At 46.9% G+C, this 12997-nt stretch overlaps 1 protein-coding gene across 2 annotated transcripts in view; it reads right to left on the reverse strand.

Annotated features, from left to right (window-relative positions):
* Positions 1-12997, reverse strand: part of ccser1 (coiled-coil serine-rich protein 1) — an 81245-nt gene that overhangs the window by 61337 nt on the left and 6911 nt on the right. For both annotated transcript variants that reach the window (XM_062542971.1, XM_062542972.1), the window contains exons 3-5: positions 11760-11992; positions 2701-2791; positions 1511-1625 (exon numbers count right to left, since the gene is read on the reverse strand). In XM_062542971.1, the coding sequence (XP_062398955.1) occupies positions 1511-1625; positions 2701-2791; positions 11760-11992 (439 nt within the window). The remainder of the gene's footprint in view (positions 1-1510; positions 1626-2700; positions 2792-11759; positions 11993-12997) is intronic.

The raw sequence follows: 12997 nt of genomic DNA on the forward strand, positions 1-12997 counted from the left end.
TAGTTAGCGGTACCTGTCCCCTATAGCTGACGTTCCCCCCGCTTTTGTTATACACAGGGAGCCCATGCAATTACACAAATGTGTTTTTGAATGGGTGGTTTGGGTTGACAGAAAGGGCTCTGATGCTTGCCTGTTTATCACAGAACCTGAACTTTCATTAAGCTTTTATTATTTTTAAATTTATTTTACAGTATGGCGTGTTATTCTGTCACTGTACAACTGTGCACTGTGCAACCTTTTAGTTTTTCGTTATCATTAGGAGGGTGAATTTGTAGTGGATGAGGATTTGTGGACATCCGCACGCAACAAATAATTGCCATCAAACTTTGACTTGTGATCTTGTTTTTACAGCACTGATTTTCACATTGTCTGAACTCGATGTCCTTTTCATGTTCTTTTTTTATTGTTATTTCTGCTTTCTGCTATTGCTTTCATCTCCATCTGAATTATCTGCCTGCTTGTAAAACAGAGGACACACACACCCAAATGTTAACAAGATCCAGATCAGTGGAGCCTTGAAAGAGGGGAAAAAAAAAGACCTTTTAATATGCATTTTCCAATCATAACTATCAGCGGTAAAATCAACAAACCAAAATAATAACATCGGAATTTGTCGATTCGGAATTTGAGCCGAGTGATGCAAAGTTCAAAGGTCATGGGGGCTGTTTTGCCTCAACATTACAGGGCCACGTGTGTGAGTTAGATAAACATCCAGTAAGGATATTCATGGGGAAAATAATTGGATACGTGACACAGCACAAGTCACATCTCGTTACGGCTGCCCGGATCCCTCGCATTACTCTGGGCACTCGGAACGCGATCGGTGCAAACCAACGGCTCTTTATGACTCTTAATGCAAATGCACTCTCCTTTTGTAGTCTCGGTTACCGTCACGGAACCCATATATTAAGACGACGGCCAAGGCGGATAGGGGTGGCGGGGGCTTGTTTCTTGTTTTATCTCTGCCACTCTTAACAGCTAATCTGGGCAGATAATTCGCTAAAGGACTGTGTCCCCAGACACGGCCGTGTCCCTGTAATACATGCTCCGACATGGTTTTGCATTTAAACAAACAATAAAAGAAAGGGAAAAAAAACAGAGAAAAAAGAAAAAGAAACAAAAAAGAACACAGACGAGAGTTGGTATCGGCAGTTTGGTTCAACACTCCATTCCGGCGCTCATCGTCTCCCATTTCGGCGTGCTGCGGTGAGCAGCAATTACACAGCGCAGTGTTTTGTTGCGGCATAATGAAGTGCTTGAGCGAACGGATGGGGCGGGATGAGGTGGGGCAGAGGAGGCTAAGATGGGGGGGGGGGGGTGCTGGGTTGATATCATTATTTCCCAATAACGGTCACATCTAATTACACCCCATCCAGAGCAAGAGAGAGAGAGAGAGGGAGAGGGAGAGAGAGGAAGAGGGGTGGAGGGGTTGTTTGGGCAGGTCAGGTGACTGTGGAGGCAGTCTGGATGGGGGGGTGTGTGTGTGTGGGGGGTGGGGGCGGCTGTGCACCTGTGGGTGGGATCTCTGGGCTCCAGGCCAGGCAGGCGATCAGTGGAAGGCTCCATGGGAGAGTGCATCAGGTTGAGACAGGAGGCCAGCGAGTGACTGGAGTCCTCCCGAGACGCTAAAATAAGAAGAGCGACAGAGATAGAGAAAGAGAAAGAGAGGGAGAGAGATAGACAGACAGAGAGAGAGGGAAGAAAAAGAAAGGAGGATTAGACAGGGAGATGTCAACACCTCTTTATTCAAATACTGGCATCTGAGTATGGAAAGACACATGCGCACACTGTTACATACAAACCTGCAAACACACTCACACACATGTGCACCCCCCCCAAATGCACGAGCACTCTCTCCCCCATTTTCCTCCAGGCTACCTGCGGCGATGTTCATCTGTGGCATCCAGTGGCTCAACAGGACCTGAGAGACGTCTAGCTGTCAGGCTTCCAGCACGCTCTATTGTGCCGCAGCGCTTCTGACAGCCCATGATTTAAAGAGCTCATTTTAATAATTAAAGGTGGGGAACAAACTGTTCTGCTGCTCGCAGCGAAGATGGGGCTGATACGCCGGCATTGCTGATGAGAGAAATGCTGCATTGGCACGCACGAGGACGGAAATGGCACACAAACAAACACACAAACAAACCAACAGACAGATAAATAAACAAACAAACAAACAAGAACTGTGGCGCATCAAGAGTTCCTTCGTCGCCGTGATTTGTCACATTAGCGAGAGAAGTTAGCACCACAGTCAGTGAATAATTCAGGGCAACGCAAGATTCTGCGCCCCTTACGCAAAGCCCTCTTTTTTTGCAAATATTAGCAGTGACATTCTCAGCGGCCCTCGGTCTTGAGGCTTCGCCGTCAGCGTGTGTTTACGTGTGCCATGATCTGCACGTCCAAAAGAACTGAAAAGAAGATGTCGGTATATTGAGACTGACTTTCAACACCCCCATTCTCCGTAAAGACATTAGCAAGCGGCATAACACTGCCTTTTCCTGTTAATTTCTCTGGATAATGTGGAAAGGGCATGTCATTTGCAAGATATCTCCTGCATGTTGTTGTGCAGGAGGACGTGGAGATTTTAGCTGGATGAGTCATCCAATATGTTCAAAGAAGTTTCGGAGACTGTTGAAAATGTCCCGGTGCCATTTCACACCTTTTCAACTTGAGCCCCGACAATCAATTTCCAGACCTTACCGTGTCGGTGGCGCTGGTCATCCGACAGATCCAGGTCCAGCATGAGATCGTCCTCATCAAGCTCAGATGAACCCAGGTTGTTCAGGACATCCTGGGGTGAGAGACGCAGCCAAAGAAAGAGTGAAGAAGGGGGGGGTAGAGAGGGGGGGGGGGAGACACAAAGGTTAGGGAACAGACTTGAGCCAGATCTGTTAAGCTGGACAAGCAAGACAGCTCAGATTCACTCATCTGCTATGGTCTGCATTCCTGTGTTAAAAACACTCATGATTGACTATAAAATTTGCATTAAGAATGGCTTAACAATGTGAATTATGTTTGTCCAGACAGTATCAAATCCACTTCTGAAGAATGAACGTGCCATTTTTGCTGGTGCCCATTAATACAATAAATCTGACTCAAAATAATACGAAGTCATTCTGGGGTAGTTAGTTATTTATGATAAGCAATGAGAATTGACAGACACCGCACAGAATTAAACGCCTCTTGTTCAGAGCATATCAAAGCCTCTCTGAGGTAGCAGTATATCTTCCGTGGAGCCATGCTGCCATCCTGTGGTGGATTCAAGCACTGCTTGCTCACACAACCCACCCTGGCACACAACAAATTTGCGACAGCCTGACATTAGCCCACACAATCAATTCAGAAGTCTCTTTTTTTTTTTACTTTTAATTGAGATTGAGTAGATTAATATTATCTGGAGATACAATGCAATGGTGATGTATTGGATGTCCGTGTCACGAGAAACTATACAGCATGAATATCTCACATCAAACATTAAATACGCTACCACAAACCGATTGTGAATTAACTGATATTAATGGGAAGTCTACTTCAGGAGGACAATAACAGGCTATATCTGGGCAGCCCTCTTATGCACTTAGCGATAAAACGCTGCTAAATCAAATCCCTCTCCAATCCTTTTCAGGAAGCGCCGCACGTTCTGCACTGCAGCCTCCACCTGTCTCTACCAACACAGCAGTGGAGGGATCAATTATTCAGCCGGGGAGAGATCAGGGGGCCTGTGGCGGGGGTGCAGGGAGCTTTCTCAGGGGTCGTCTCATAGCCTCATATTGTTGTGGCTGAGGGTGTGAAAGAGACAGGTGAGAGTTACTCCCTCACCCGCTCACTTGCCCACACACACACGCCCACACACACACACACACACACACACACACACACACACACACACACACACACACAAACACACACACACAGACCACCTGTATCGATTTTGTCATCTGCTAATGTCAAGTTTTCAGATAACATTTGTGCAATTTTTGAAGCATGGGCAAAACGCCAATATGCCGAATGCGTCAAGTCCAGACAGGTCCGAAGGTCCTCATTTTGTTATTTTCTTAGCGTTGGGGGTCTACTGGTTCGTCTTATCTGTGCTGAGGAGTCCACTCTCTCTGCCAATCTTATCAATGTGTGAAAAACAGAGGTTGAACCATGATGCTTTTTTTTTTCACCACCAAATGTCAGCAAACAAATAAGTTATTAACTTTGTTTGTTTTGAAATGTAAGAGGCCACTTCAACAGCCCCGGCAAAGTGCCCCAAAAGCGGTCACAGCTGTTGCTAATGTTTCCTGTCCCTACTCGTGGTGGAGTAGTCAACCTTTGGAATGTGGTCTGAGCCAGTAAACACTTCCTTCCTAAGCTGAGTAAGAGGAACGCGGTCATCCACCTGAGCTTCCCTGCAGGTTTCAGAGGAAGTGGATGTAGATGAGCAATACAGGAAGAGAACCTGATCCCCAACACTGTTCTTCCCTGCAAATTGTTATTGTGCTCTGGATATTGTAGAGAGAGAGAGAGAAAAAAAGAGAGAGAAAGAAAGAGAGAGAAAGAGAGAGAGAGAACACAAGTGCTCGAAATGATGGTCTCTCTCTATTGAGTGATAGCCGTAGCACAACAAAGCTTTTAAGAAGCAGACCAGGTCAGTCAGGCGCAATCATTGTTTAAATCAGTTTGAGCACGAGAAGTGCATAATATCCAGTTTGTTTGTTTGTTTGTTTTTTAACGAAAAAACACTAATCTTTCAATGCTAATTTTCATCACAATTTCAAGGCCGCTGATGAGAGGGGTTCTTAAAGGGAATTATCGACTGCAGAGAGTTCCAACCAAAATGAGAGAAGTCTGTCTGTTTTCAAAGGCAAGAAATGATCCAAAAACAACAACTTAGCTGACAGAAAACAAGCCATCTGATTTTCCAAAGCTTTTCTCTGATATGAGATTAGCGCTGGCATGGTGATTAATGACGTTGTAATGTGCCAATAAGTATGCCATGTGTACCAGCCAGAAGATTAGAAACATCAGGCTGGATCCTTGGGCTGCCATTACACATATTTTGTAAATGTGAACTGAAAAGTCCCCATGGACTGCAATGCAATATGTTGATTCCATAACAAAATGCCATGGGTCATTTGAAATGATGGTGAGATACATTACTAATTCAGAGAGGGCAAAGCCATCTCGACTGCACTCCTAAAGGAAAGGGCCTAGCTGTGCAGAACAGCCAAGCTTCATTAAGCGCTTAATAGTCGCTTTGGGAGTACACGGATGGACAATCAGGTCCAACCTGATTACCGGCAACCTGTTTATCTTTCAGAGAGTAAACTGCGGCAGGCTGGCTGACTGAGTGAGTGTTGCTCTTATTATTTCATAAACATGAATGTTCAGGTTGCAGCGGGCCAGCTACAGTACTTTTATGTTGACACTGAAAGGGCATACGGTAGATGAGGTCACTGAATAATCAGGTGATGAAGAGCAGGGTGGGAATTATACCAAGGCCATGAGGCCATGGCCGCCGTTGCCCTACACTTTGGCCTTGATGCCCCCTGAAAAAAAACCCATCTTAAGGCCACAGTGGCCTTTATGCCCCTGACTTAGGTGTCAAATACGGAATCGTCCCGTGCAGAATGTGCAGAAACCTGTCTGAAAACGGCTTATGATGCTTCCATGAGGGAAACATCCCAAAACAATGGCACTCATATTTGCTGTTGTTTTCAGAAGTATCTCATGCAAACATGCAAAAGAATGAACTATTGTAATTATATAGCCTATCTTACATTAGTAAAGCACACCCCTGATGTGCATAGTTTTCACAAACTTTTTGTAAATAATTTTGGCACAAACATTGACTGCTTTGAAGTGAAAGTGCATGTCTAACAATATAGCATAATACTAATTGTGATATGATGATTTGATGTGGGGTGGGGTGAGGTATGTGTAGATGGGCCCTATGACCCCAAAGTCTGCCATGATTGGGCCTCAACTTAAAGAAGTTTGAGGCTGTGTTAGTGTTTCTCAAAGCCTACAGCGGCTAGCGGGTCTATGTATTTGTGTCGAGATAATCCTGAAATGTAAAACCATCGAATTTTACTCAGTGGCCTTTGTGCCCTATCATGTGGCCTTGGTGCCCCTAAAAAAAAAAAGAAGGTGAAGGCCAAATGGCCTTGCCCCTAAAATGACGAAATTCCCACCCTGATGAAGAGGCTTGTCAAGGTTGCAGGTGAAAGGCTTTTTCGTAGCTCACATAGACCTGTGATTCTGCTCAACCTCGACAAATGGCAAAACCAGCACATATAAGACGTACGATACAGCATACGTGCAACAATAAGCGGCAGCAGTGAGATGAAGGACGATTCTCAAAGTGATAAATTGACAGACTCTTGCTAATTCTACTAATGGCGAACAAAGTCCTGGAGATGATTATTATCAGATGACACTTTCATTCATCACAGTATTCACAGAGGTAAAATATGAAAGAGTATGACCAGCCTTGGTCTCCTGGAATGAGGATCAGATATGCACCGACACAATAATCCTGCCATGAGAAAATCTGAAATAGCAGTAATATGATATGTACCATAGTTCCGACACAGACAATAGTTAAGAGGCCTATGGAGGATAAAACAGGACAATAGACATGTACTGTACAGCACTCATGCTGGTATTTGTTTTCACATTGCTGTGACCTCAGCTCGGGCCACAGCTTCATTACACCACTGCCCCCACAGCCCCCACAGTTTATGACAGCTCAACACTTCTCCACTGCAGGAACACAGGGCATTTACCAGGTAGTGCAAATGTTTTCCGGTACGCCCCCGTAATCAGCACTCTCAGCCTTTCAGTTTCCATCAGGCTGCCAGAACTACAGACCTACAGCGCCAGTGACAGCCCAATATTTTGCTCTCTGATTGCAACATCAATTCGGAGCAAGACAATAATGATACATTCTTCCTGCTGCAGCACCTACATTAAACCGCCAACTGGGGCTTCTAGCTAATATTGGGATTAACTCAAGGTCGAGTCGACAGTTAAAGGGGAAATCCTGTGTTAAATGGGTTTTAGATATGTATGACCATAAGTTAGAGTCAGGGACGAGGGGTGACCCTATCCAGACCCGAAACGAGGCCAGTTTTAACCAATTCTTCCATAGCGCTATTACCGCTAGCAACCGGGCATGTCTCATACTGCACATAAATTGCTTCTTTTAACCTATCTACAAGGTTAACAAGAGCTCCACACTTGGTCGACAGTGTAATTAGGTTCTTAACATTTAAAACGAGGCATTGGCAACGAGGCATTGGCATTTATTTTGAAGTCAGTTTATACAGACAATACCTGGAGTAACTTTTCCTTTTTTGCTATGAGGTTGTTAACACACAATTAAATTACTTCATGCCAACTGTAATCACCTGATATACAAGCACTGTTTTGAAGCTGATGTTTAAGCTGACATGTTGCTAATATTCATCCAATGATCTTAACAGACTATCTATATCACTTATTTCGCTGCATTCATCACATGATTGATCACATCACAATTTCACTGGTTTCAAAAGTGGCATTTCAGCCTTTCAATAGAACAGTTTTTAACCAATAACCGTTCAAACCAAGAGCAATAACTATAATGAGAACTACAACAATAACGATAAAAATGTCCACACTGAGCAACTATAAGCAAAGTCTCCTTGTGTTACAGAATGTGATGGCTAAAATGTAATGGGTTCTGATTGGTTGTTAGCTTTTTCATCATTCTCAAAATTGCTCTGAAAGTGATCCCCAACAATATCGTGCTTCATGTCGTTATCATTATAGTTGATGTGAATGTCATCATTCATATTAATGAGAACGACATTTTCTTATAGTTCCGTATCATCGCACCTAACTCCAGGAAGTTTCAGGGCCTCAGTTTCAGGGCTTCAGAAGTCCCCACCCGGGAGAAGGTACTGATCCCACTCCAGAAATGGATGGATGGCGTTCCTTTAAGGGGAAAACTGCACCATAGTGCTGCCACTCCAGAGCAGCCCGTGAGCAGTGGGAACACTGAGGAGCTCCATACTCGATGAATCACCTGCCTCCTGTACCCAAACCTTTGCCTCAGTCCTTCCCTCTCTTTTACTCACACTCTCTCACACACACACATACCAAAGGCATTTGTCAGTGATTCTTTAACCACCCACTGACTGGCCAGGAACTGAGTCATGTTCAGTGAGCGGGCATAAAGCCAGATGTAAGCTGGACAAAGTCTTGCGATGAGTGTCGTGGGGGCCCCGGCGCTTGTCTGCTCCTCTCTTGCCTGCCTCTCCCCAGAGCAGCCGATATAATACACTGAGTATCTCTGACTGAGCCCCAAATTAGTCGACCGTCCTGCCTTCAATCCCTTCTGTGGGGCTCAGTGGAGGCACGGCTGTGAAGCTCACAGCAACACTATGAAACAGTAAAGAGTTTTGGACTTCCAAGCTCTCAGAAAAAGACTCATTTCAATTTTTAATTTTCTAATGTATTATTTATTGGGAATCTCTAAGCAACCGGCTACCGTGAAACCTGTCCACTTCGTTAGGAGCGTCTTTCCCATTCTCCGTGGCTCTGCGGGCTGTCGAGTTTGTTTCCCCTTCTTCCTTTGATTGTGGGCAGTGGACGGCGTCATCAGGCGACGCGTCTGAGAGACAGATCTTAAAGGGATTCGCTCCTGTCTGCTAAGAGGATGGCGCTAAAGCTCATCGGGCTAAAAGGCAAAGCTGGGCCCGGGCAGACGCAGACGCAGAGCAGAGCAGAGCAGAGCGTGGCCACGGCCTCACATCTGCTGTGCTGCGCATCGGGGCCAAGCGCTTTGCTGCATGTAGGCCACACAGCATGGGCCAGAAAGCCCAAAGTCCTGGGCTGTGTGGTGTGGTGGTGCCCGCCTGCCTGCCTGCCTGTCCACCCACCCGCCTGCCTGCCTGCTTGGCCTTGGACTCAGGGTCCCCGCTGAACCCTGGGAAAAAGGGAAAAGTCTGATTGCATTCGCTCCGGGGAAAATCTGCCCTCCGCAGAGCCGACCAAGAACTTGTCTCTTTTCTTGGCCTCTTGTCTGATGAATCTCCCATTCCCCTGCTGATATGATCATGATGTTTAAACACACAGACACACAGACACACAGACACACACACACACACACACACACACACACACACACACACACACACACACACACACACACACACACACACACACACACACACACACACACACACACACACACACACACACACACACACACACACACACACACACACACACACACACACACACACACACACACACACACACACACACACACACACACACACAGACAGACACCCTCTATATCCGTAGTCATCTGCAATAACAGTGTGTGGTTTCACACCGAGACGTCCAAGCCTGTGCCTCTCCAGGAGGATGACAGCTTGGGGTGTTTCCATCCCCCCTTCCGTCCTCTGTTTCTTCTCTCTCTCCTCCCTCTATCCCTCTATCCCTCTCTCATTGTAATTTTAGCTGTTTTCTTACTCTACCTGCTCCCGCCAACATCTGTGCCTTCTCCGTTGCCCACGCGCCACAGCTGTCTCTCTCAGCAGGAGGGACCCCGAGCGCTTTGCCGACCCGCTGTGGCAGACTTTTTTCGGGAGAAAAACAACCAACTTCCTCGGGGGCGGGGACACGGATCTGACGGAAAAAAGGTGCGCCAGACGAGCACACCTTTTTCAGGAAGACCATACGCTTGACGCAAATGATACGTTAGCTTTCCACTCGAGTTCTGCAGCTGTTTTCTAAAATCACTCTGAGCAAAAACGCGGCAGCACCTGATGAGAGTGCACTCGATAAAGTATGCAAAACAAACCGCTGAGTGGCACCGCACTCCCACAGAGATTAGTTACTGGGACGCACCGCGCGGAAACCGCCGAGTACCCTTGTTTACATTATGTCGACTTATTTTGTTCGCAAAGTAATCAACGTTCACCTAATTGCAAAGTCCTACCAAGACAGCGAGTACCAAAATTGCTTTTAATTCCCGTTGGCATGGCCATGAATCTAGAATCGTGTTCGCAATCTCACTGGCAGGGAAAAGACAGCAGTGAGAGTGAGAAAGAGAGAAAGAGAGAGAGAGCGAGAGAGCGCCATTTGCACGCTTAGAATGAGGAGACACTCCAAAAACACTCCAGTGTCCTCCGCGGCTCCAAGCCAATCATGAGGCGGCAGTGAGTGGGTCGTGAGGGAGTAATCACAATAACATCAGCTCGGATGACTCTTTTTTTTACCCCCCTAATGAAAAGATTACAGAGATCTGTGCTCGCCGCATAAATAAAGTGCCAGCGTGAGGAGAGAGGGTGAGGGAACTTTAGGAGGGAGAGCGATGGCGACAGGCTACTGACTAGCTGACTCCCCTGCCAGAGCTCAATGCTCTGGACTCTTTCTTGTCTGTCTCTCTGTCTGGCTGTATGGTTGTCTGACTGCACTCCTGTCTGTCTGTCCAACTGTCTGCCTACACTACACTGCTATGCACGGTCTGGTCCGGTCTGTCTGCCTTCCTGCCGGTCTGTCTGCACTGCCCTGCACTGCTGTCTGTCTGTCTGCCTGCCTGCCTGCCTGTCTGTGATGCCCTGCACTCCTGTCTGTCTGCCTGCCTGTCTGTCTGCCTGTCTGCACGCCTCAACATACTCATTCGCTCTGCATGAGCGGATTTGTCTGTTTAATTTAGAGCTGTGATTTTTATCCCCAGTGCAAGAGAGGGCCTGTAATCTCCCAGGAGGACGCAGCGCGCGCTAAGCCAGTTAGTCTGCTCCGCGGGACGGCCCCGTCCAGTCCAGGCGCGTCCAGTCGGCCGACCACCGCTCCCATGCTGGGCCTTGACCCCGTGTGTGTGTGTGTGTGTGTGTGGGGAGGGGCCGCTCACACTCGACTGCCCGAATTTCTGACGCAAGAGCCGCACTTCAAACGCAGACTTCCTTTACCACGTCGATGAAAGCCTACAGCTCTCTGCCTATATTCCATTTTTTGAGAGTGCCTGTTAATACGTTTGAAAGTGGCCCATATCAGATTTTTACAAGGTTTACTCATTTGTTTAACACTTGAAACAATCCACATGCGCACCAGGGGATTTTTTTGTTGACGCAAGAGCTGCGCTTCAAATGCAGAGACTTCCTTTAGCCACGTCGATGAAAGCCTACAGCTCAGCGTCTGAAAAAAAGTGTAGTGCACTCAACAAGCGCTCCTCAGCGGTCTCAATAAACGAGCACGACTACACAAAAACTTCAGGTATGTTCAAGAGGGATTCTTCAGGAGGCCAAACTTCTGCACAGTACTGTTTCCCCATTCACGGTCTTCACTGGCAAGGGTTCTACAAGGGGTCGTAAATGCTCCATCACAGTCGAAAACCACTTCAACACTCTTAAGCACGTGAGACCTTTGAGAAGACCTTTCCAGGGAGATTCTGAAGAGGTTCTTCTTTTACTTTTGAAATGAGGCTTCTTTCAGCAGCCTGCTCATCAGCACCATTGCCACTGCCACGAGAGGACAGCCAGAGAGGCAGAAAGAGAGAGAGAGAGAGGGAGAGGGAGGGAGAGAAAGAGATAAGGGAGAGAGAAACACACAGAGAGAGAGAGAGAGAGAGAGAGAGAGAGAGAAAGAGCGGGTGGAAGGGAGAGAGAGAGAGAGAGGGGGAGAGAGAGAAAGAGATAAGGGAGAGAGAGAGAGAGAGAGAGAGAGAAAGAGAGGGTGGATGGAAGGGAGAGAGACAGACAGACAGAGAGGGGCCTTACCAGGCTGCCCAGCTTGGAGGAGGAGGAGTTGGTGCGCTGCTTCTGCAGGCCGAAGCTCTCCAGGCCGCAGCTGTGCGGCTCTTTGAGGCTGAGGTGCAGTCGGCGGCCGCAGACCCCCCCGCCGCCGCCACCGCCACCGCCGCCGGACTCACCGGCGCCCTCCGAGGCCGAGCGCAGGCGCCGCTCCAGACGCATGACCTCGTGGTAGGGGCTCACGCTGCTGCACATGGACACTGCAAAGGGTGAGGAAGAGGAGGAGGAGAGGAAGAAGACGAGGAGAGGAAGAAGAAATATGAGATTAGATGGCACATTATAAGAGGCACAGTTCTGCGCACACACACACACACACACACACACACACACACACACACACACTTGATACTGGCACTGAACGCGCACATGCACACACACAACATACTGGCACTGAACACACACACACGCAAACATGAAGGAAAACAACTTGTCCACACACACTCACACACTCACACAAAATGTCAAACACAAAACAGTATCAGTGAACACAGTCAGAGTGATGTCTTGGCAAAGCAGAAAAGAAGCTCTTTCATACCACACAAGCATCCAAATGGAACACTGAAATTGATACAATCATAATCCACTTCATAACTCACAAAGAAATGCTAAATTGTCTGCCTTTATTTATGATGAATACGTTTTGTTTTTAAAAGGTAAGGCATTTGATAGAAGACAGTTGTAGACCCATTGTGCTGCCAAGACAAACACTTCAAGTACAATAACATATGAAATATGGTTCTTGTTAAACTACAGCAATGCAGAGAGATGGCCCGTACAATATGACTTGATCATAGAAAAGCCCTTTGAGTTGTCACTTCTGAGAACATAACGGTAATGTATTGCCCCAAAGTAAGGGAGAGTGCAACCAGGGATAATACAGGTAGCCAGTCACTGTCACAGAAAAGGGCCCTGGAGGGTGATCAGCACTCAAAGTGGAGGGCTCCTGCCTTAAAAGTTTATTCTGAGATAATGACTGTCTGGCTATAAGCTCGAGCTTCTCATGTGGCCCACTTAAGAGATTCATTCATTCGTTCATTTGACAGAGAATAGGACACCAGATTAATGTTAGCGTACTAACATCTGACAAAGTCCATTAAAACCGCACCGCAAGCAATGCAACAAACACTGGTAACTTGTGACAGGGGTGTGATTTGCAGTCCAGTCATCTGAACAAAGATTTTTTTTGAAGTGTCTCCACTCAGGGG

Source organism: Sardina pilchardus, chromosome 8, assembly GCF_963854185.1.
Source record: "Sardina pilchardus chromosome 8, fSarPil1.1, whole genome shotgun sequence".
Classification (NCBI taxonomy): domain Eukaryota; kingdom Metazoa; phylum Chordata; class Actinopteri; order Clupeiformes; family Clupeidae; genus Sardina; species Sardina pilchardus.